Source organism: Chironomus tepperi, unplaced genomic scaffold (genome assembly GCF_022539635.2).
Source record: "Chironomus tepperi strain 1889 unplaced genomic scaffold, CSIRO-AGI_Ctep_v1 contig_415, whole genome shotgun sequence".
In the NCBI taxonomy this organism is placed as follows: Eukaryota; Metazoa; Arthropoda; class Insecta; order Diptera; family Chironomidae; genus Chironomus; species Chironomus tepperi.
In genome coordinates this window covers 281,054-300,988 of record NW_027226537.1, presented here as the reverse complement: position 1 = coordinate 300,988, position 19,935 = coordinate 281,054, and the positions used below count along the sequence as shown (strand labels likewise).

At 31.4% G+C, this 19,935-nt stretch overlaps 6 protein-coding genes and 4 long non-coding RNA genes across 10 annotated transcripts; 7 read left to right on the top strand and 3 right to left on the bottom strand.

The window, feature by feature from the left end:
• Positions 1-178: 178 nt before the first annotated feature.
• LOC139097199 (uncharacterized) lies at positions 179-1,273 on the bottom strand. The gene is made up of 3 exons (XM_070648989.1): positions 1,045-1,273; positions 757-842; positions 179-631 (listed from the first exon to the last, which is right to left on the bottom strand). Exons 1-3 carry the CDS (start codon positions 1,226-1,228, stop codon positions 398-400), a joined length of 504 nt encoding a protein of 167 aa, XP_070505090.1. The 5' UTR covers positions 1,229-1,273; the 3' UTR covers positions 179-397.
• A 738-nt stretch (positions 1,274-2,011) lies between these two features.
• On the top strand, positions 2,012-2,856 carry LOC139097218 (uncharacterized). The gene is made up of 3 exons (XR_011545045.1): positions 2,012-2,258; positions 2,324-2,409; positions 2,472-2,856. It is a non-coding gene; the product is annotated as an uncharacterized lncRNA (long non-coding RNA).
• A 1,594-nt stretch (positions 2,857-4,450) lies between these two features.
• Positions 4,451-5,569, top strand: LOC139097198 (uncharacterized). Its single transcript, XM_070648988.1, has 4 exons — positions 4,451-4,554; positions 4,809-4,925; positions 4,999-5,084; positions 5,142-5,569. Exons 1-4 carry the CDS (start codon positions 4,488-4,490, stop codon positions 5,376-5,378), a joined length of 507 nt encoding a protein of 168 aa, XP_070505089.1. The 5' UTR covers positions 4,451-4,487; the 3' UTR covers positions 5,379-5,569.
• A 627-nt stretch (positions 5,570-6,196) lies between these two features.
• LOC139097201 (uncharacterized) lies at positions 6,197-7,239 on the top strand. Its single transcript, XM_070648991.1, has 4 exons — positions 6,197-6,330; positions 6,390-6,509; positions 6,708-6,793; positions 6,855-7,239. Exons 1-4 carry the CDS (start codon positions 6,264-6,266, stop codon positions 7,068-7,070), a joined length of 489 nt encoding a protein of 162 aa, XP_070505092.1. The 5' UTR covers positions 6,197-6,263; the 3' UTR covers positions 7,071-7,239.
• Positions 7,240-8,644: 1,405 nt separating this feature from the next.
• Positions 8,645-9,609, top strand: LOC139097212 (uncharacterized). The gene is made up of 4 exons (XR_011545044.1): positions 8,645-8,753; positions 8,813-8,929; positions 9,067-9,152; positions 9,214-9,609. It is a non-coding gene; the product is annotated as an uncharacterized lncRNA (long non-coding RNA).
• A 1,340-nt stretch (positions 9,610-10,949) lies between these two features.
• LOC139097209 (retinol dehydrogenase 12-like) lies at positions 10,950-13,033 on the bottom strand. Its single transcript, XM_070648998.1, has 2 exons — positions 12,738-13,033; positions 10,950-12,668 (listed from the first exon to the last, which is right to left on the bottom strand). The coding sequence occupies exons 1-2, from the start codon at positions 12,803-12,805 to the stop codon at positions 11,780-11,782; spliced, it is 957 nt and encodes a 318-aa protein (XP_070505099.1). The 5' UTR covers positions 12,806-13,033; the 3' UTR covers positions 10,950-11,779.
• A 125-nt stretch (positions 13,034-13,158) lies between these two features.
• LOC139097210 (uncharacterized) lies at positions 13,159-14,671 on the top strand. Its single transcript, XR_011545042.1, has 5 exons — positions 13,159-13,691; positions 13,761-13,933; positions 13,998-14,117; positions 14,169-14,254; positions 14,306-14,671. It is a non-coding gene; the product is annotated as an uncharacterized lncRNA (long non-coding RNA).
• A 464-nt stretch (positions 14,672-15,135) lies between these two features.
• On the top strand, positions 15,136-15,692 carry LOC139097211 (uncharacterized). The gene is made up of 3 exons (XR_011545043.1): positions 15,136-15,248; positions 15,301-15,386; positions 15,439-15,692. It is a non-coding gene; the product is annotated as an uncharacterized lncRNA (long non-coding RNA).
• A 609-nt stretch (positions 15,693-16,301) lies between these two features.
• Positions 16,302-17,315, top strand: LOC139097158 (uncharacterized). The gene is made up of 4 exons (XM_070648945.1): positions 16,302-16,455; positions 16,517-16,615; positions 16,917-17,002; positions 17,061-17,315. Exons 1-4 carry the CDS (start codon positions 16,401-16,403, stop codon positions 17,250-17,252), a joined length of 432 nt encoding a protein of 143 aa, XP_070505046.1. The 5' UTR covers positions 16,302-16,400; the 3' UTR covers positions 17,253-17,315.
• An 888-nt stretch (positions 17,316-18,203) lies between these two features.
• LOC139097157 (uncharacterized) lies at positions 18,204-19,581 on the bottom strand. Its single transcript, XM_070648944.1, has 2 exons — positions 19,442-19,581; positions 18,204-19,048 (listed from the first exon to the last, which is right to left on the bottom strand). The coding sequence occupies exons 1-2, from the start codon at positions 19,478-19,480 to the stop codon at positions 18,539-18,541; spliced, it is 549 nt and encodes a 182-aa protein (XP_070505045.1). The 5' UTR covers positions 19,481-19,581; the 3' UTR covers positions 18,204-18,538.
• Positions 19,582-19,935: the final 354 nt, after the last annotated feature.

Genomic DNA, 19,935 nt, shown 5'->3' with positions numbered 1-19,935 from the left:
TTACATTCTAATCTAAAAATAGTAACACGCAGATGCGTATCTAGGAGGTGTATTTGAAGATATCAAATCCACATTGGCAAAGCTCCTAAGTCTGCTGGATTTGAAAATTCAACTTTAATGTTCCATTCCTGAAATAAATAGTTTATGGATCTTATGGATCTCTGAGTAGACACGTGAATATACTTTGAGATAATAATTTTATTATAAATACCTAGCTAACTCTTATATTTACATGAATTGGAACACATTATTAGGAATTTATTTGAACAATATCAAAATTAATCTTCATTTTCAAGGCTATCCACACTTATTTATCTCATTTTCATTCACACTTCACATACTTCACTACTTGCGCACGATTATAGAGATTACAACGTGATGTGATTACTACCGTTGCTTATGCATATGCAGGATATTGATAATTTGTTGGCACATGAACTTGTTCATTCTGATTTTTAGTTTTAATGTAAAGGCTGTAGATCACCAGTGAGAAATAAATGTAGAGACACCAAACTAAAACTAGAGCAGTAATACTGATAATTGTTATGACGTCCATTGCGATATTTACTGCAAATGCTATCATGTTAATGACTATTAAAGCCATAAATATTATCATTTTTCGATGGCTTTGCTATAAATTAGAAATAGGTTCATTAGAAGCTGCATTTAAAGGATTTATATCCTGAGTGGCACGAGGCCTTCATTTGACTGCCTATTTCCACTTTGTGTCGTTTGGGAATCATAATTATATTTTACCTGCTTCAGAGCTATAATCAGCATTGTTCCTCCAAATACATTTGTTACTGCTACAGCACAGACTACTGCCATTACAACGACCATAACTGAAATTGTAAATTGTATTAGCTTTAATTCAAAAACAATGACGTTCCCTATCCTAGCTACCCCAATGCTGGAAAAGGGTATTCTAGGATAGATAGATATCCTACTTCCAACAAACTGAAGTAGATAATCCGAAATTGAGGAAAATCTGCTTTAATGGAACAGTCCGATTATGTTAAGAATACGGCATCAGGAACTACTTACATGTTTTACTAACTGGTTTCTCTCCAATAAAAAATTCAATATCCTCATATCGTGTAACTGCAATCACTAAAAGTGATCCAGCTACCCCAACAACTCCACCAATTATATGAAGCCATCCGAGAATTTGAGCACCACTTCTTAAATCGAAGCAAAGGCAGCATCCGTTAAAAATTTGCTTTTTCATATTTTGATCACTTTAGTACGACAGTTAATTCCACAATGAACGATGTTAATGGCTTCGTGGAATATATATTTATTTCAATTTTTATCACTGAATTGCCACTTATCAAAAATTTGATAAGTGATAAAGGATGACATGTGTAAAAACTTCGACTTGAAAACATTGGATTACGTACTTAATTGCGTAGAATCAACAAAGGAATCTCCAAGATAATTCAATGAAATTGTTTAAAAATAGTTTGTCCACTTAACACTCTTGATGATTAATATTAAGAATCACTGTTGCGAATTGTAATAATCTATGAGTCAGGTTTGCTGACTTGTTGATTTTGTTTCTTTACTGATTATTATTCAAGTAGGATTCCGAAGCCCTACGATTCACAGTGGATCAATAGGAACCAATCATCATCATGGCAGGTCTGTTGTTTTAGATTAATCCTCATAGTTCAACAAAGCTTGCATCTCTAGGTTCTTTTACAGGTTTGCAGTCTTTCGCCGAGTCTTAATTCCGAACAAGAACTGGAATACAATCCTAACGATTTGAGTCAACTTCAAGCTCTGTACAGGAATTCAATAGAAACTTCAATGGCATATTTTCACGATCAACTGAACTTGCATGTGTTTATTTGCCATATACGTCATATTAATCGGTAATCAAAACAATGACTCATTGAGTTTAATTCTAAGAATTTAAAGTGCATTCTTCAACTCTTATCATTGTGCCAATAATATTATCAATAAGCTATTTTGTTTTCGCAGTCACATGTCATATTCATCACCTTATAAAGAGGTAATACCTGTTCGAATTGGATTAATATTACTTCAGTTCTTACTTTCTATTCACATTGAAAAGTTTAAGTTGTTAAAAATGAAGGAAATTCTTCATCAGTGCTGTTGCTTTACTTTAGAGACTGGTGGCCAGATTATTGGATGGCTGTATGCCATTTTTGGAGGAATTGGATTTTTGTCATTCCTTTCTGCTGGTATATTTTTTGGATTAAGCGACGACGCAGATGTTCAAAATGTAAAGGGTCGTAAGTGAACAGTTGAAACTGATCTAAATAATTTAAAGTTTCTTAGATCCATTTTATTTTCACAGTGTTAGTGACAGTCATGATTATATTGGCATGCTTCTCACTTATTAACATGATTGCGGGTATTCTGTTGATTCGTGGTGTTCAGAGGGTAAATATAAATAAAATCAATTGAGTATTCTACAAATAATTAACAAAAACTTTCATTTACAGAAAAGCCACAGAGAAATGATTTTGATTTTGGTTCTAATGGTGCTCGGAATTATTTCCGCATTCTCGGAATTTGCTTATTCAACAACAGCTGCAGATATTGTATCAGTGATAATTGGAGTGTGCCTTCAGATCTATTTATTCATTTGCATATTGAGCCTGTATAACAAATTTAAAAATGAAGGACGTGTAACCACTCAGCAGTACGCATAAGGAATTAAAATAAATGAAATGAGTTGAAAGCCTTCTTGGAGCTTTGAACTTCCCAAAGAAATAAATAATTAAGCTTTATTAAATTAATAAACTTTTTTGGAAGCACTTTTGACATTAATACAAGCATTATCAATTTAATCATCCAAATTATTTATAAGTCTATAATTCATGATTGTTTACGCAGTGACCTAATCGTCACGTGTGTAATAAAGCTTGCATTTAATAACCAATTAAATAATCTTATCCATTTCTTAAGTTGTTTATAAAGTGAAATTTTCGAAAGAATCGGTCTATTAATTAAACTCACTTCTTGTCATTATTAAACGGTTAAACAAGAATTAAATTACTCAAAATGAGACCAGTTTTGAATAAAGCCTGCTGTTGCTTGTCATTGGAAACCGGTGGACACATCATTGGATGGTTGTACGCAGTTTTTGGAATTTTAGGAGCTATTGGATGTATCGGCATAGCTGCTTTCTTTGGAATTTATGCTGAAGATGATGCTACAGGTATAACTTTCTTACTTTGATTTCAAATTAGTCAACAAAGGAATACTTCTTAGTCCGAGACTTCGACTATGCATCAAAATTATTAATAAATTTATTTCTAGTTTTTATTACCGTATTTATTATATTGGCATGCTTTTCTCTTATCAACTTTATTGCCGGAATTCTGCTTATTGTTGGAATTAGACAGTTAAATATGAATACAATTCAATAAACATTAAAAATTTTCTAATCAAAATATTTACAGAGAAATCACACAAAGATGATTTTCATTATGGTTCTAATGATTATTGGAATAATATCTTCATTTATGGACTTTATTTATTCGACTTCAACTACAGATATAGTATCTGTTATTATTGGAGTTTGCTTTCAAATTTACTTCTTCCTGTGTATTTTGAGCTTTTACATGAAAGTAAGGGAGGAAACAAAAGTCACACAAAAAGAGACTATCTAAGGATATTAAATGGATAATAATTTTTTTTTAAAAATCCTGAATAAAATAAGTCACTCAGAACTTAAAATGCTATGTGCTTTATGAGCTTTTTGAAATGAACTCGCTTCCTTCAGAGATCTGTGTCGACATAAAGCTCTGATTTGTAGAAAGATCCAAATTAATTGAAGGTATACAAAAAAAGCTCTCTTTTTTGTTCTCGGTAATTTAAAACAAGCAGACACTTGTTTTGTAATTGTGGTTGGATGTAAATGTAATTAAGAATTTCTTTCGGATTTTAAATCTTCACAATTATGTTTATTCTTCGGAGTTTAAAATAGACTAAAATTTTGTATAAAAAGGGGTTTTCAACTATGTCCATTAAATATGTGTTATTCAAATTTCAAATGAACGTTATAACATACTACTTATTGTGAGATCCATATCAATGATTTTTTGACATTTCTACCTGTAGGCTTGACAGTTAGCTTCCTTTCAAGTGAATATAATCTGCTATTAATACAAAATCAACAGAATCTAGAACCTTTAATTGATCAGAATTCAAAATCGCACTTCACTTAGAATTGCCCATAACTTATTTCACATAAGTAATTCCTGATAAGATATACAAAAATCTTCGTGTCAGCGTAACGTGGTTTCGTGGATTTCTATTTGTAAATAAAATGATTGCAACTCATAATTTCCCTAAAAAAGCATTAACACCGGTGTTTTTATATAAGTGTTATCTGATTGGAATGATAAAAGGCTTAAAAATATGCGATAAAAAAATCACGGAAAAATTAAATATTTTAAATTTTATGTCAATCAGTGTTCGATTTTGGTGAAGTTTACTTCTAAAATATTACAATGGGACTTCCGACACTTAATAAATTTTGTTTTTGCTGTTCTTTGGAAACTGGTGGCATCATCGTTGGTAAATCTTTTAATATTAATTATGAATATAGTGTTTTAATAGACAATGATCATACTCACATGATAGCTTGATGCGGACACTCCGAACAGACAATGAGTAACATGCGTATGATCACAAAATTGTGCATATTCGATCATATTGATTGAGTTAATCCGGACACTCACTCAGGTGCGTGTAATCATTGTCTGTTAGCCCAAGAATATGCTCATTGTGTCTTAAAATGAACCTCTCGATAAAATTGTATAAAATTTTAGGATGGGTCAATGCATTCTTTGGATTTCTTGGAATTTTGAGTGGCATTACGATGGTTTTCCTTGGATCCACTTGGATTATGTTTCCAGCAAATATCGATGTATTTTGGGCTGGCGTATGTAAGAAATCAACTGTACATTAAACTGTAAATGGTGCCACAATTTAATTTCGAATATTATTTCACAATTCTAGCTATGCTCGTAGTAGGATCAATATTTATTCTATTCTACCTCATCTATTTTGTTGCTGGAATATCGTTGATATCAGCTGTTAAAAATGTAAGACTTCTTTCATTTCACAATCTCATGAACTGACTATTTGTGTTTATTTTACAGCGAGATCACTACAGGATGAAGCTTATAATGATTTTGATGGCAATTGGAGTGTTTGTGTCGTTTATTTCCTTAATTAATTCATTATATGGAGGACTTGGAGGAGCATTATTGTATTCAATTGTCACTTGCTACTTCTTCTTGTGCATATATTCACTTTATGTCAAACTTAAAGATGAAAGTCGTGCCGGAACAGTTAATTTCCAACCAGGTTTCCAGCCAACTCCATATTCTGATTAATTTACTTTATTGACTAGTAAAACATTCAGATATGTTTATGCGGGTATTAATGGAAATAAGTTGTTTGACTCACAAACTCTTATTTTCCTTTGATTATTTACGCTCCATACTCAAATAATGAGGATTAAGAATGTAATTTCATTTAAAATGATTTAATCTTGAATAAAAATTGTAATTAGCAGATCCTTAAATTTAAGTATTTTTAATTTTGTGTTGTCTTGATAAAGACGAATCTTGGGTATCAAGTCATACCTGAGCGGCACGATGCGGCAAATCGAATTTTTCAGCGTCAAAATAGACATCAAGGTAGTCGTCAGGACAGCTTCACGTCTTACCAACAATATTGCGATTTATAGGTGTCCTTGCGCACTCGATGAGTTTGGGATATAAAGGCAAATTAGGCAACTCAAGAGTAACGCCTATATAGCCGAGTCAAATTAGACAAAATACCGGTTATCTGTAACATTCTCTTGATAGGGCGTAGGTTCAATTCTTACCAGAGACCGATCTCTCATTCATTATTTAGATTGATGTTGATTCGTACACAATGATTACAAAATCACACAATTTCAATACTTCAATTACTGTGAGAAATGTCCACACGATTTTCTACAATAAAGCCATAAGATGCCACATTCTCTTCTTTTGACTTCGTATATTATCTTCTTCTAAAAAAAATGTTTGCAAACCTTAATTTCCCCTAAAAGTGAGCTTTAAAAGTTTCAGATTCTTATCATCGCTGCTTTATCTGATTTTATTGATAAAGAAAGCTTCCGATGAACATCATGTAACTGTATAAAACTGGGAATTTGGTTTGCAATTTTGATAATAATCGCATTTGGATTTCGAAGAAGTAAGGTCGGGTCTGCTGAAAAAAAAGTTAAAATGGGACTTCCAACATTTGAGAAATTTTGTTGCTGTTGCTCTTTGGAGACTGGTGGAATTATAGTTGGTAAATTTAGTCCTTTGTTTTATTATACAGCATTAATGTGAATTTTGGTGACATTTCAGGCGTTGTAAATGCCATCTTTGGATTTTTCGGAATCCTGAGTGGAATTGCAATGATATTCGCCGGTTCCGCTCTGATGATGTATCAACATTCAAATGTTGACCTGTTTTGGTGGGGAATAGGTAAGTTTAGTGAAAAGTATAGCTTGACCGATCAGGCGAAAAATTCTTTTTGGTGCACAGACATTTTGGTAAATGAAAATTCAGAGGTTAATAGAATTTAATCTACACTACGTCTGACTTTGAGGATAAAAAATGTTTGTGCCTGTCTCAGCTATTTCTCTTAATATTATATTTCTTTCTCCTAAACTTCCAATTTAGGATTTATCATTACTGGATCCATCTTCATTCTTTTCTACTTGATTTACTTCATCGCTGGAATTTTACTAATCACTGCAGTAAATAAGGTAAGTGGAAGTCAATATTTGTTGCCAATTACCTAATTCTGACCTTTATATTCTTTCACAGCGAGAACACCACAGAATGAAGCTTATTTTGATTCTTATGGCAATCAGTGTTATTATATCATTCATTTCTGTCGTTACTTCTGTCTGGGGTGGATTGATTGGCGCTATATTATACTCACTTTTCACATGTTACTTCTTCATCTGCATCTACTCGCTTTATGTCAAATTGAAGGATGGAACTCAAGGTGGAGTTGTTCATTCTACACCTTATGCATAAGAAGCTATACTGTTTATGTAGCTTTTTGGCTCTGTCAAAGGACAAGTGTTGCAATTTTCACATAAAAGACTACAAATTATGTTTTAACGCATGGATAGTGTTTGATATTTTTGTTGACTACCTACTTAAAAAAGAGTGAAATAAATATTTTGAAAAAAATCTAAACAAAGGCTTTATTTACTGACTTTTGTATCAAATAAGTTCATCAACTAATCATGTGCCGTAGGAAACAGCTGATATTATGCTTTACATCCGAGTGACACAATTGAAAAAGGCTTTTCCACACGACTTTTAAATTATGGCGTATCTAATGATGGAATTTGACCCTTAAACACCTTCTGCTGGACATAATTCTTCATTGGCAAGAGTCTTTCATAAAAAAATCAAAATCTCTGCTCCTCCAAATTTTTGAGTTTATCCCCAACTCCCTCTTTTCCTCTTCATCAAAAAAATCTGACTTTACGAAGTTCATGAATATGTTTGTGACGGAGCGTTGTGACACAGAGCTTTTTTATTGATTGCAGGAAGGTGTCAATTTTGCGTCATATTCAGCTTTAAAGAAATGCAAGACGTCATAAATGAGTGACTCTAAAGAAATTTGTTGATTGCATCTTTTACGTAAGTAAAACTTTATCAGCATCGATAAGAAGCGTCCAAATCCATAAATATCACGTTTTATTTTTGTCTGAATATTGTCGCACGTAAAGCTTTCATTATGACTAACCGTAAATATTTGTGTCATGTTATCATTGTGACTTCATGATATTTAAGCTCGGGGTTTGAGTTTAATATTATGGCATAGATAGGAATTACTCAATGTGTGAAAGAGTTGATAGGAAAGAAATGAATGGTAAACTCTGTGATGTCATAACAGGATAGCATGCTTGTATTTGATCTTTATCAGTCTGATGCTTTTTAAAGTTGTTTTTAAATATTTTAATCTAGTCTCTTTAGTCTTTTTTAATCACTTACCTGAATCCCTTTCGTTTGCGAGGAGTTCAGGCTTTAATCTAGCATTATCCATGATTGACCATAATTAATATCGAAACGTTCATAAAAATAATCGTAAATACTATGAGAATATGAGAATAGAACACTAAAGCACTAACTGAAACCCTCCACACCCCCACTCTCATGAATAAATCCCTGATAATTTGTTCCACAGATCATTTTCTAGTACTTAAGTCTGGGTTGCCCACTGTCGTATGGCGATAAAATGCGATTTTTAACAAATTTATCCACGGATCATCACGAAATCGGAATTATAAATTTTTGGCCTTTAATACCCAAATATTTAGCTTCTACTCATATCCAAAGATTCTAATGCTGAGTTTTTGACTTTTATTAAGAATGAGGTTTTGGAATTTAAGCAAGAGGACATAAAATTCAGTCATTTTGTCAAAATAAACATAAATGCGCATTGCTTCCTTAAGATGCTAAATTCGCTTAAAATTAATTTAAGTTTGCAATGCCACTTTATCTGATTAGACATGCTTTAACATTATCAGATAAAAAATTTTGCGATAAAATCGACCCAGCTAAGAATATATATTTTTGAGGTTTTATAGATCAATCATTATTAGATTTTGGAGAAGTAAGGACTACTGACAAAAAAAATGGCACTTCCAACAGTCAACAAATTTTGCTTTTGCTGTTCTTTGGAGACCGGTGGCGTTATCGTTGGTGAATTTATCAAGTTTAGTTTTTAAAAAGGCACTGATATATTTTATGTCAATTTTTAGGTATCCTCAATGCATGCTTTGGTTTATTGGGTATCATAAGTGGCATATCCTTTATTTTTCTTGGGTCTGTTTTGGTTACGTTTCCTGGAAATATAGAAACCTTTTGGTGGGGAGTAGGTAAAGTTTAAAAATATGTTCGGAATGAAGCTTAATCCTTTTTATTCCGAATAATGCAATACCATGCAATCAGCTTTGCGTTATCTTTAAAATCTCAAGTTTTAAAGAGTAATTCATTTAAAACTGGATTTTTTTAGGTATACTAATTGTTGGCTCGATTTTTATTCTATTTTACCTAATTTACTTTATTGCTGGAATCTTGTTGATAACTGCGGTAAACAAAGTAAGTACTAAAATTTGATTTGTCTCCAAAATTACTAATTCAAACTTTTTATCTCAAACAGCGGGAACATGAAAGAATGAGACTTATATTGATCCTCATGGTGGTTGCCGTGATTGTATCATTTATTTCTATTCTTGGTTCTTTATGGGGAGGATTGATTGGAGCTATACTGTATTCAATTATTACATGCTACTTCTACATTTGCATTTATTCGCTGTATGTTAAACTGAAAGATGAGAGTCGTAGTGGTGCAGTTCATTTTCAAACGCCGAAAGCATATCCTTAAAAAGGAGTCAATGGAGGGATTTCTTAACAAAAAACAAAAGCTTTTATGCTTAAAAGCAATACACTAACCTTGATGAAGCTTTATTCATTGCTGTCATCAGGGTAATATTTGACATTTTTATTATTAAATTAGAGTAGTTAAAAAAAAAATTGAATAAACTCAGTTTAAACAGTTTTTTAATTAAAATTGATTCTTAGATCATCGAGATTTACAAAAGACACACAAAACAAAACTGAACGATGTTTTTTTAATTAAGCATTGTTCGAATCTTTGTCATATCAACAGAATTATTTCAACAATCCTGATATCTAATCCTATACCTTAAGAACAAATCGTGTTCGTCAGAGCACCGAGCCATCACCATATTAAAAAAAATTTCTTATTTGTAAGAATCGAACCCAGGTTATCACTAATTATTAAGGTTTAGATTTCTAGTAAACTGGCTAACCCATCTGCCTCAGAGATCATACTCTAGTATTGGTATTTCTTTGATTAATTAGTTACTTGCAGACCTAAAAAACGAGATCCAGTTAAATAAAGGTCACTTTCAAACCCTCAAAACGAGATCCAGTAGGATCTCCTTACCCACAAAGCAAGATCCATTAGGATCCAGATTACTTCCAGACCCAAAAAATAAAATCCGTAATTCGTATTTAAAAGAGAAACAAAAATGTAAATCAAAATAGAATTGTAAACGGTATTAAAATTTATTAAAAGAAGGAACTTAATACAGATAATTAAGAAGAAGATATGTGTCGAGCCAAGTTAAAATGAGACTCGGACATGTTTTTAGTTTTTGCTGAATTACGCAAAGAATTAATTTTGAACCTATATAGTGTTATATATTTTTGGAAAGGTTTTTAGTAGGACTATCTAATAGTATAAAGAAATTTTAATTATAGTACCAAGGGTTGGAATACCAGAGGTTTAAAGAGGAAAAAAATGACCAGTTTTCAAGCACAAATTTCGTCATGTTCTAGTTTAGCTATAAATTTTCTAGTTAGTGATTTTTATTAAACAAATAACATTCTAACTTTCTATGGAGAGACATTTTGAATTTCATTCGTAGTTTAGTTTTTATAAGTTGTCAAACCTTGGCAATTTCCAATAATTTTGAAAAATCAGTTTTATTAAAACTTCCATAACTCATCAAATAATTTAGTTTTTTTGGCAATTTAAACGCTGCTGATCTAAGTTTTGATTTGCTCTAAAACTACATACAGAAAAAAATCAAGGGTTGGACACCCATTTTTTAGAAAAACCAACCCTTGGATTTTTAATTTTTATTAAAATTTAAATAGTGTAAATAGTACTTTATAAACATTGTTCTTTATGCCAAATAACATTTTTATTTCAAAACTTCTAAAATTTTCATAAATTAAAGTAAAAAATAATTTTTTTTGTGTCTATTTCAAAAAAATTTGTTTTCTATTAATTACCGGATTTATATTTTATGTTAAAGATATGTTTTGATATAAAACTATCTTATTTATCATAAGCCTTTAATAGTTCATTAAAAAATGATAATATTTCTACTAAAATATGTTTAAATAATGGTCAAATAAAAAAATATCATTAATTATTATTTCAAGGGTTGATTACACCCAAATTGTAAAGTTTTGAAATGAAAATGTTATTTGGCATAAAGAACAATGTTTATAAAGTACTATTTACAATATTTAAATTTTAATAAAAATTAAAAATCCAAGGGTTGGTTTTTCTAAAAAATGGGTGTCCAACCCTTGGATTTTTTTCTGTATGTAGTTTTAGAGCAAATCAAAAACTTAGATCAGCAGCGTTTAAATTGCCAAAAAAACTAAATTATTTGATGAGTTATGGAAGTTTTAATAAAACTGATTTTTCAAAATTATTGGAAATTGCCAAGGTTTGACAACTTATAAAAACTAAACTACGAATGAAATTCAAAATGTCTCTCCATAGAAAGTTAGAATGTTATTTGTTTAATAAAAATCACTAACTAGAAAATTTATAGCTAAACTAGAACATGACGAAATTTGTGCTTGAAAACTGGTCATTTTTTTCCTCTTTAAACCTCTGGTATTCCAACCCTTGGTACTATAATTAAAATTTCTTTATACTATTAGATAGTCCTACTAAAAACCTTTCTAAAAATATATAACACTATATAGGTTCAACATTAATTCTTTGCGTAATTCAGCAAAAACTAAAAACATGTCCGAGTCTCATTTTAACTTGGCTCGACACATATTGAACGGTTTTTGGCTGTGACATAAACCTGTTGATACTGACCGAAGCGTAGACATTCCAAGTAATGAAGGATAATAAAACATATGTATTACCGATCATAGCGAGGCTATCACTATTCTTTGTTGAGTTTTACTAGCTCAGAACTTTTCATCCATAGCCATTTAGCAATCTCAGAATCATCAGCATCTGGTGAAGTTTTACTAACATTACAATCAGAAAAGTATTTGCCCGTTACTGTTTCTAATTCCGGATCAACAGCAAGCCTGATTTGAGTTTGAGCACCTTCCATGGGCGTTTTTCCAAACTTCATGAAAATATATGAAATAATATCCATTAGGGAAAAGCTCCATCCTTTGACTATTTCAGTTTGAACAACACCAGGATGACATGAATTGACAGTAACTTTTGTTCCTTTTAATCTTTCAGCAAGTTCTTTACTAAAAAGTATATTTGCTATTTTACTCATTGCATATGCTTTAAATGCAGAGTAATTTTTCTCGGTCATTATGTCATCCTTATCAAAACGATGCATTTCATTTGCTCGAGACGATACGACAACAATTCTACTAGGTGCAGCAGCTTTTAACAAATCAAGCAATAAGTTTGTTAATAAGAAATGTCCAAGATGATTAACTCCCATATGCATTTCAAATCCATCTTCTGTTAACGATCTATTATGACAAAGCAATCCAGCATTATTGATTAAAATATCAAGTTTATTTTCGAGTTGATGAAACTTGTTTGAAAATTCACGAATAGATTTTAAAGATGCAAGATCCAAAGGCAGAAAATAAACCTTATCACTTCCACTTTGTTTTCTAATATCATTTAATGCATTTTCACCGCGAGTCTTATCTCTGCAAGCTATGTATATCTTTCCACCGCGTTTTGCCAAATCAATTGCATTTGCTTTACCAATCCCTGCATTAGCTCCAGTAATGATTACAACTTTATTATCAATTGTCGTATTCTTAGTATATTGTCCACCTCGAGCATAACGTCTATATGTAAATAAATTCGTATTTGTTTAGAATTTCATGTGAAAAAATGGAAAATATGTATAATCTTACTTAAGGAGATAGTAAATCGCTACTACACCAATTCCTAGATATACAAAATTGCAGCAAAAACAAGACATATTTACAAATTTGTTAAAAAATGTGACTTGCTTGGTTGAGTTCTATTATCGAAATGAGTCAACTATTTTGAAACAATACCTTTAAATGTATATTAATAATCCTCACTAACACAGTGAAGATCTAGTTTAGGGTTTCCAGAATTCCCGTTCCCGTGAAATTTCGGAATTCTGGAATATTTCGAATATTCCCGGGCAGTTTTTACTACAAATATTTAACAAATTATATATCTAAATACTTTAATTTTAAATTATTGGGAATATTCCCGTTTTTGGAAACCCTAATCTAGTTATCTTTTATTATATGACTCAATTTTTTCAGTGTTCTTTCTAACACCAACAATAAGGAATTAAAAACAATAATCATAGAGATAAAGTTTCGATTAAATATAGAACCAAGTTCATTACCAATTCGTGTTTTTAATTGAAACTACTTCACATTCTCTTAATTTTAGCCTTCTCGTGTTAGTTCCTCTTCTTTACAATCTGTAAAGTATTTTCCAGTAACCAATTCAAGATCAGGATCAACAGCAAGTCGAATTTGGGTTTGTGCTCCTTCAACTGGATTTTTTATGAATCGACCCAGGACACTTCTTAAAAAGCCCATGAATGGAGTATTCCAGCCTTGTACTATATTAGTCAGTATGTCCAGCACCTAGATGGAAAGAGTTAACTGTAACTCCTGTTCCTTCTAGTTTCTTTGATAATTCGGTTGAAAATAGAATATTGGCTATTTTACTAAATCCAAAGCAACTTTCGATCACACATCCAGTCATCCAGTTTCAAAAATGCACTAAAAAGTTCAAGTCTTTTGCGATTTGTTTTCATCTGAATATCGACACACTTCTTGTTTATTCTATGACTAAGACGAATATTCGTGTACAAATGAGTAAGCTTTCATTATGACACCGTTATATTTAAGCTTAATATTGATAACAAGCTTTTTATCGTAAAATAGTATTGACACATTCCTCGATACAAATTCATTAATCCATTAAAAGCTGATAAGGCAAATAAATTCAGGAATGATCAATTAAAATAATATTCTATGTTAATTATCGACCGACACTTCCATAATGAAGTTACCAAGAGTAAAATCATTTTTATTTTGCATATCTCTCAAAACTGGAGGTAACTTCTTTACTTTTAGTGATATTTACAGTATTTAATGTGGTTCCTTTTCATTTTTATCAAGGATATATTATTGGATGGACATCAATATTCACATCTATCATTATTTTAATATTGCTGACTATTTTCTTGGTGTCTATTCCATTAAATGCTGATCTTTACATCAATAGAACTTACACAATAGGTTTGTAGATCATTTATCCTTTAAAGATCATTGTAACAAACTTCATTCCAGCTTGGATGTTCATTCTCATCTTCTACACTGTCTATTTTATTCTCCTGGCATTTTTTGCCTGCGTAATGATGCGTGGGATATTGAAGGTAAGTCCTCACAATTTAAAGACTGTCCATAACTGATGCTTGTTATTCTAGTGTGAGAGTAACAAAATCATCCCATATATGGTTTGTACCATTTTTGGCTTCTTATTTGGATTGGTTCAAATTTTTACTGCTGGATGGAAAGGAACTATACCAGCATTTTTTGGAGCTTGTGCAGACATTTATGTTTTTGTGTGTATGTACTCGCTATATAAGCAATTGAAGGAAGATGAAGACGAACATACTAAATTTATTCAGCGTGTTTCAGCAATTTCAAGAGTTTGAATATTTATATGTGTCTTTAAAACTGGACTTCCGGTCGACTAATCCCAAATCTCTAACTTTAGGGTCATTTATGAACTAATTATATTTTTGTAAACCAAATATCGAATGATTTAAGGAATAAATGTGAAATTTTTTGAGGAAGTATTTTGAATTTTTTTGCATTTTTGTATTAAAATATTGAAGGAAAATTTGGGATTTCCGTCCCGAAAAGCCCCTGAAGAATCTTGTGCAAAATGGAGGGTGCGTCCCAGCCCCTGGATACACTCTGTTATATAGCTTTTTGATTACAGATTAGCCTCAATTCTTACTATTACTTTTAAAGGTTGTTTCTGGTAAATGTATAATCTGGAACTGTTATCGCTACTGTTTAGGAAGTCTAATGCGACATAAAACATTCATAATCCTTTAAAAGATGATAAGAGTAATTATACTCTAAATGATCAATTTAAATACAATGAATGTTAATTGATCGCTTCATTTTCATAATGGCTTTCCCACGAGTAGAATCTTTCTTGTGCTGTATATCTTTGAAAACTGGAGGTAATTTATGCAAATTTATTTGAAATTTAACTAATTTAATCTTTATATTCCTCAGGATATGCTATTGGCATGTTTACTTCGTTTATATCACTTGTGTTTTTCGTCCTACTTAGTTTTTCTATAGCTGTTATTGCTTCAAATTTAGAAGCAGTTGGAAGGACATTTGGCATTGGTAAGAAAATTCAAATCCAGATCAAAAGTATCATAATAAGCTTTTATTTCAGCTTTGTTGATCATAGTAACTTTTTATGCTGTTTTCTTGCTCTTTCTAATGATCACTGCTTGCATAATGATACGTGGAATTTCGAGGGTAAGCTTAGAGGACAAGTTAGACTTTGTCAGATTAAAATCTTTATTTTCAGTGCGATCATTATCGATTGATACCATTTATGGGATGTATCATTTTGGGAGTTTTCCTTGGAACTGTACAAATCTTTAAAACTGGAATGGATGGAGTTACTCCAGCAGCAGTTTGGGGATTTTGGAGTTTCTATGTTTTTGTGTGCATATATTCCCTTTACAGGCAATTGGAACAAGAAAAGAAGGAAATGAGAAAATTTACTCATCGTGATTTGTCAATATCTAGAGCATAAAAGTTATCTGTATTGTTTGGTTCCGATCGCATTAAGTAATAAAATATTTATTGTGTCTAGATAAATTTTTAAAGTGTATGTGATTTCTTGAGGTTTGACACAAATTTACCACGAAATAGAACTGTTGGAAGTGTTAATCAACAATACTTACATATTAATAAGTTTAATTAATGGCTCATCACTGATTTAATTCAATAACAACGATGTTTATTCTTCAATGATCAGAAACAGACTAAATATTTGTATGAAGGGGATAATGAACTATAAAAGGGGATAATCAACAAATTTTAGTTGCATAAAGTTTAAAAATAAAATAACCGTTAATATATTCTCAACAAGAACCTACTTTAATAATAACAAAAGCTTTCTTTGATCCGGATCTTAAATTTCTTTCAGTCAAGATTTTGATTGATTGCAAAATACAACATTGTTAACTATTCTATCTCATAAACTACAAAGAACGACTCACGCATACCGAAGCTTAATCATCAATGAGCAAGCACATGTACAAATGTTTAGGTATTTTGTTATCTTTGCGATCGATTATTCATCATTGTATTTTTGCACCTGATACGTTTAAACCGCATTTTTATTGATAAGATAAAATTTTAGATTTGAAAATCTTTTGGTTTACAATAAATTGAGTCATTCTAGTTTTGGTATTCGATTGAATAGCATCAAAAAAGTATCAATTTTAATTTCATCGAAGTTTTGACAGATTTAAAACAAAAATGGGTTTAATTCCAACAGTTTCAAAGTTCTTGTGTTGTCTATCTCTCGAAATGGGTAAAAGGAAACTAGTCAATGTGCTAAAATTTTTCTGACATCATAAAAATCTATTTTTAAGGTGGATACATTTGTGGAATTTTCACAGCAGTTGTGTCGGGAATTACATTAGCTTCAAGTATTTCATTGCTTTTTACAAATCTGAGCAGTAATGATGCAGGTAAGGTTTTGACAACTGTCGTCTAACCCAATGTTGCACAAACAGTGTGTCGCGGCACACTAGTGTCTCGCTGTGTTTAAGTCGAAGCTTACCATCATGTGTACCGTGTCACATAAAAGTTTGGATAGTACTGGTCTAACAGGGACTTAGGGTTTGACCCTCCAAACCTCTCCCTTCTGAATATGCCCTGTCATGTAATCTATACCGGAAGGAATAGAGGAAGGGACTTAGCTAGAGGAATTGACAGGCACTATTGGATATATCAATACCTTATCATTTCAATATAATTTTATATTTTTAGGATGGTGGACAATCTTGATATTGAACATAATTTACTTCTCCCTACTTCTGTTTGCATCAATTATGTTAGTTCTTGGAACGAAAAATGTAAGTCTTTTTACTATCTCCTTTTTAGCCTAAATCCTAATTTATTTCCATCTTACAGAGCCAGCCAAACAAAATGAGACTCTTCTTGCTGTTTATGCTCGTTGGTGTAATTGTTGCATTCCTTCAAATTATTCTCAATCCGCTTGCCGGAATAATAATTGGAATCTTATGGACTTGCATTGTAGTGTATTTCTTTATCTGTATTTACAGTCTGTTTGTACAAGCGGGAGGAAGTGGTCTTATATGTTGAAACTTAGTTTTCGAATCTAAATCTTACTGTAATAAAAAATAATAAAAATGAAAAAAAATCTTATGTCATGCTTTATTTTGAGGTGATACTAGATGTATGTACATAGATATAAAAACGATAAGTTAACTTTTAAAACATTGTAAATTTATTAAGCTTTTTCAAAAGCTTTTACGGTTCAAATTAATTTTTGTGGCTTGTTTTGAAATCTTCATCTCTCTTTGTACATATATTTAAGGGAGAGAGGTTATTCACTCATGAGTCGTTCGTAAATGACACTCAATTATTTATCCAATCTTAGCTGATCAGAAACAGATGCTTATTGTTGCAGTTCCAAAGTACAACACCATCTCTAGGAACTCAAATGAAGAAAGGATTGCATGTAGACTCCTTGAAGACTTTATTAACATTTAATAGACTAATCGTACAGATATTATGCTACAGGATGTATGATATCATAGACGTATTAGTAATGAAGAGAAGTTCAAGTATCACGGTACCGATATGCATATATATATAATGCTTGAAGAGCTCAGCCATACATATGGGCTGAAGGCACTGCGATTACTAATCTTTTGTACCACACTCTTTAGACCTACAGTTCAAAGTGGAATCAGAATCATTTGCAATATCATAAATTAATTAGAAAACAAAAGACCAGATCCAGTGAAATCTGGTCTGTAACTAGATTCTCACCCACCTAGAGTCGGTTTTTTCGGCACTTCTACATCATTTGCCTTCCGGGTACGTACATACCTGTATGATATCATTACGAAAACTTCTAGACAAGATCTACATACACAAATTTCCTTCAAAATAACAATCCAATATTTCTTTAATGAGTCAGTTATCACAACTGTATTATGAGTATGAGAAGAAGTCTATTCACTAAACATGAGACAAGCTGTTACTGACAATGGAAAAATATTATTACCTTTACAAATTACTTAAGTATTTTATTGTTGAACAATGTCTATTTTATTTGTATCAATTTTTTTCTTTACTGAGACTTTCAATTCATTTCTATTTTTCTCAACTATAAAAGTATTCAGTACAGTTATGTCAGGGGCGCGGTCAGAGATGGGGTTTATTGGGTAAATGACTAATTAGTCACAAATAATTCTTCAGTTTGCTGCGTTTTTTAAAGAAAATTATCCAAAACATCCAGTTAAAAATTTGAAATTTACCCCTGAATCCTCCAACCTCAAAAAACTGTCTGACTACGTCCCTGGATTATGTTTATTCTAGAATTTCTAATTTGAAATGAAGTATGGCAAACTAGGTAAGTTTTACAAAAATGCTGTAATTAAGATTATTACGAATGAATTAAGCGCAATGAACCATCTTGAATCCATTGATGATGCGCTATTTTTGGGTGACTTTTTAGGATTTGTTGGTGCAATTGTTGGTACAGGAGTTGGTTTCTCTGTTTGTGGCTCGTCAATAATTTTTTTAAGCTCTTCTTCCAATTTAGGTGCAATCTCTTTCTGTGATTTGTCGTCGTGATTGTGTGAATTCTCATCTTTTAATGGCTTTTCTGTTACTTTGACTGGCTTCTCAGTAACTTTTTCTGACTTTTCTGTAGAATATTTTGTTAATTTCTCACTTTTCTTAATTTTCTCATCCTTTTTTCGTGGAGGTTCCTCTGAGTGTGTTTCATCTTCATTATTGTTAATTGAACTTTCTGTTGCAATTTCATCTATTAAGACGTCAGCTGACTCATTTGATAAGTCAACATTTTTAGATGGTGTTTTCTCAGTGGGTATAGCTTCTTTCTTTGCTATTGTTCCTCCATGAACCTTGAAGTGAAATTTTAAAATTTCAAGTATGGTCGTTTACTTCCCGAGCGACACAAATGAAGTAGGAACCTAAGATCTTTTAAGGCTATAAAGCTCTTTCATTAACATCAAATGAAAGCTGCTTATTCATACCTGACAAATAGTTCCGGCTTCCATTTAGTGCTAAACGTAAAAGAACCAGTGGCTTATCGACGATTAACGAGTAATGGCTTAAAAGCTTCATGGAAATCTTAAAAATTATTAATTTCTTCTAGTCCTTATAGTTTGTGAATATATCATTTAAAATCGGAAAATTTAATCTAGAATTTTCTCCAAAGAATCCCTGAAATCTTAAATGTAGTTACAATACTCCCTTTGCTACTTATCCACAACTATTCAAAAATCCAAAATTACCAATGCAAATGTCAAAAACAGCACAACAATAAACTTCATAATTAAACGTTAGTAGCTACTTAAAATGAACTATTATCTTCCCAATACGAGCTTAAACTGATAATAAGTATCTTAATACAAGGAGCATCTCTCCGACTTATTTGACACAAGCTGAACAAATAAAAAATAATAAAAAAAATATTCAATTCAACAACGAATTCATTTTATATGTAGAATACTAAATAAAGCATTGAAGTCTGAATACATTTCAATGATAATGAATTAAATATTTCGTAAGTACTCTTCTTATTAAATTCCACAGGTTGCAGTCTTTGAATGACGTATGTGTATGTAAATTGGACCTTAAACTAGATAAATTAGTCAAATAGTTGACATTATTGGGTAAATGCACAACTTTTTCGCATTCTTAGTAAGTTCAACATAAATCTTAATCTAATAAGACAGTTTCCTTGTCAGTTTCCTAATTATTCACAATCCAGCATGAAAAACTGATT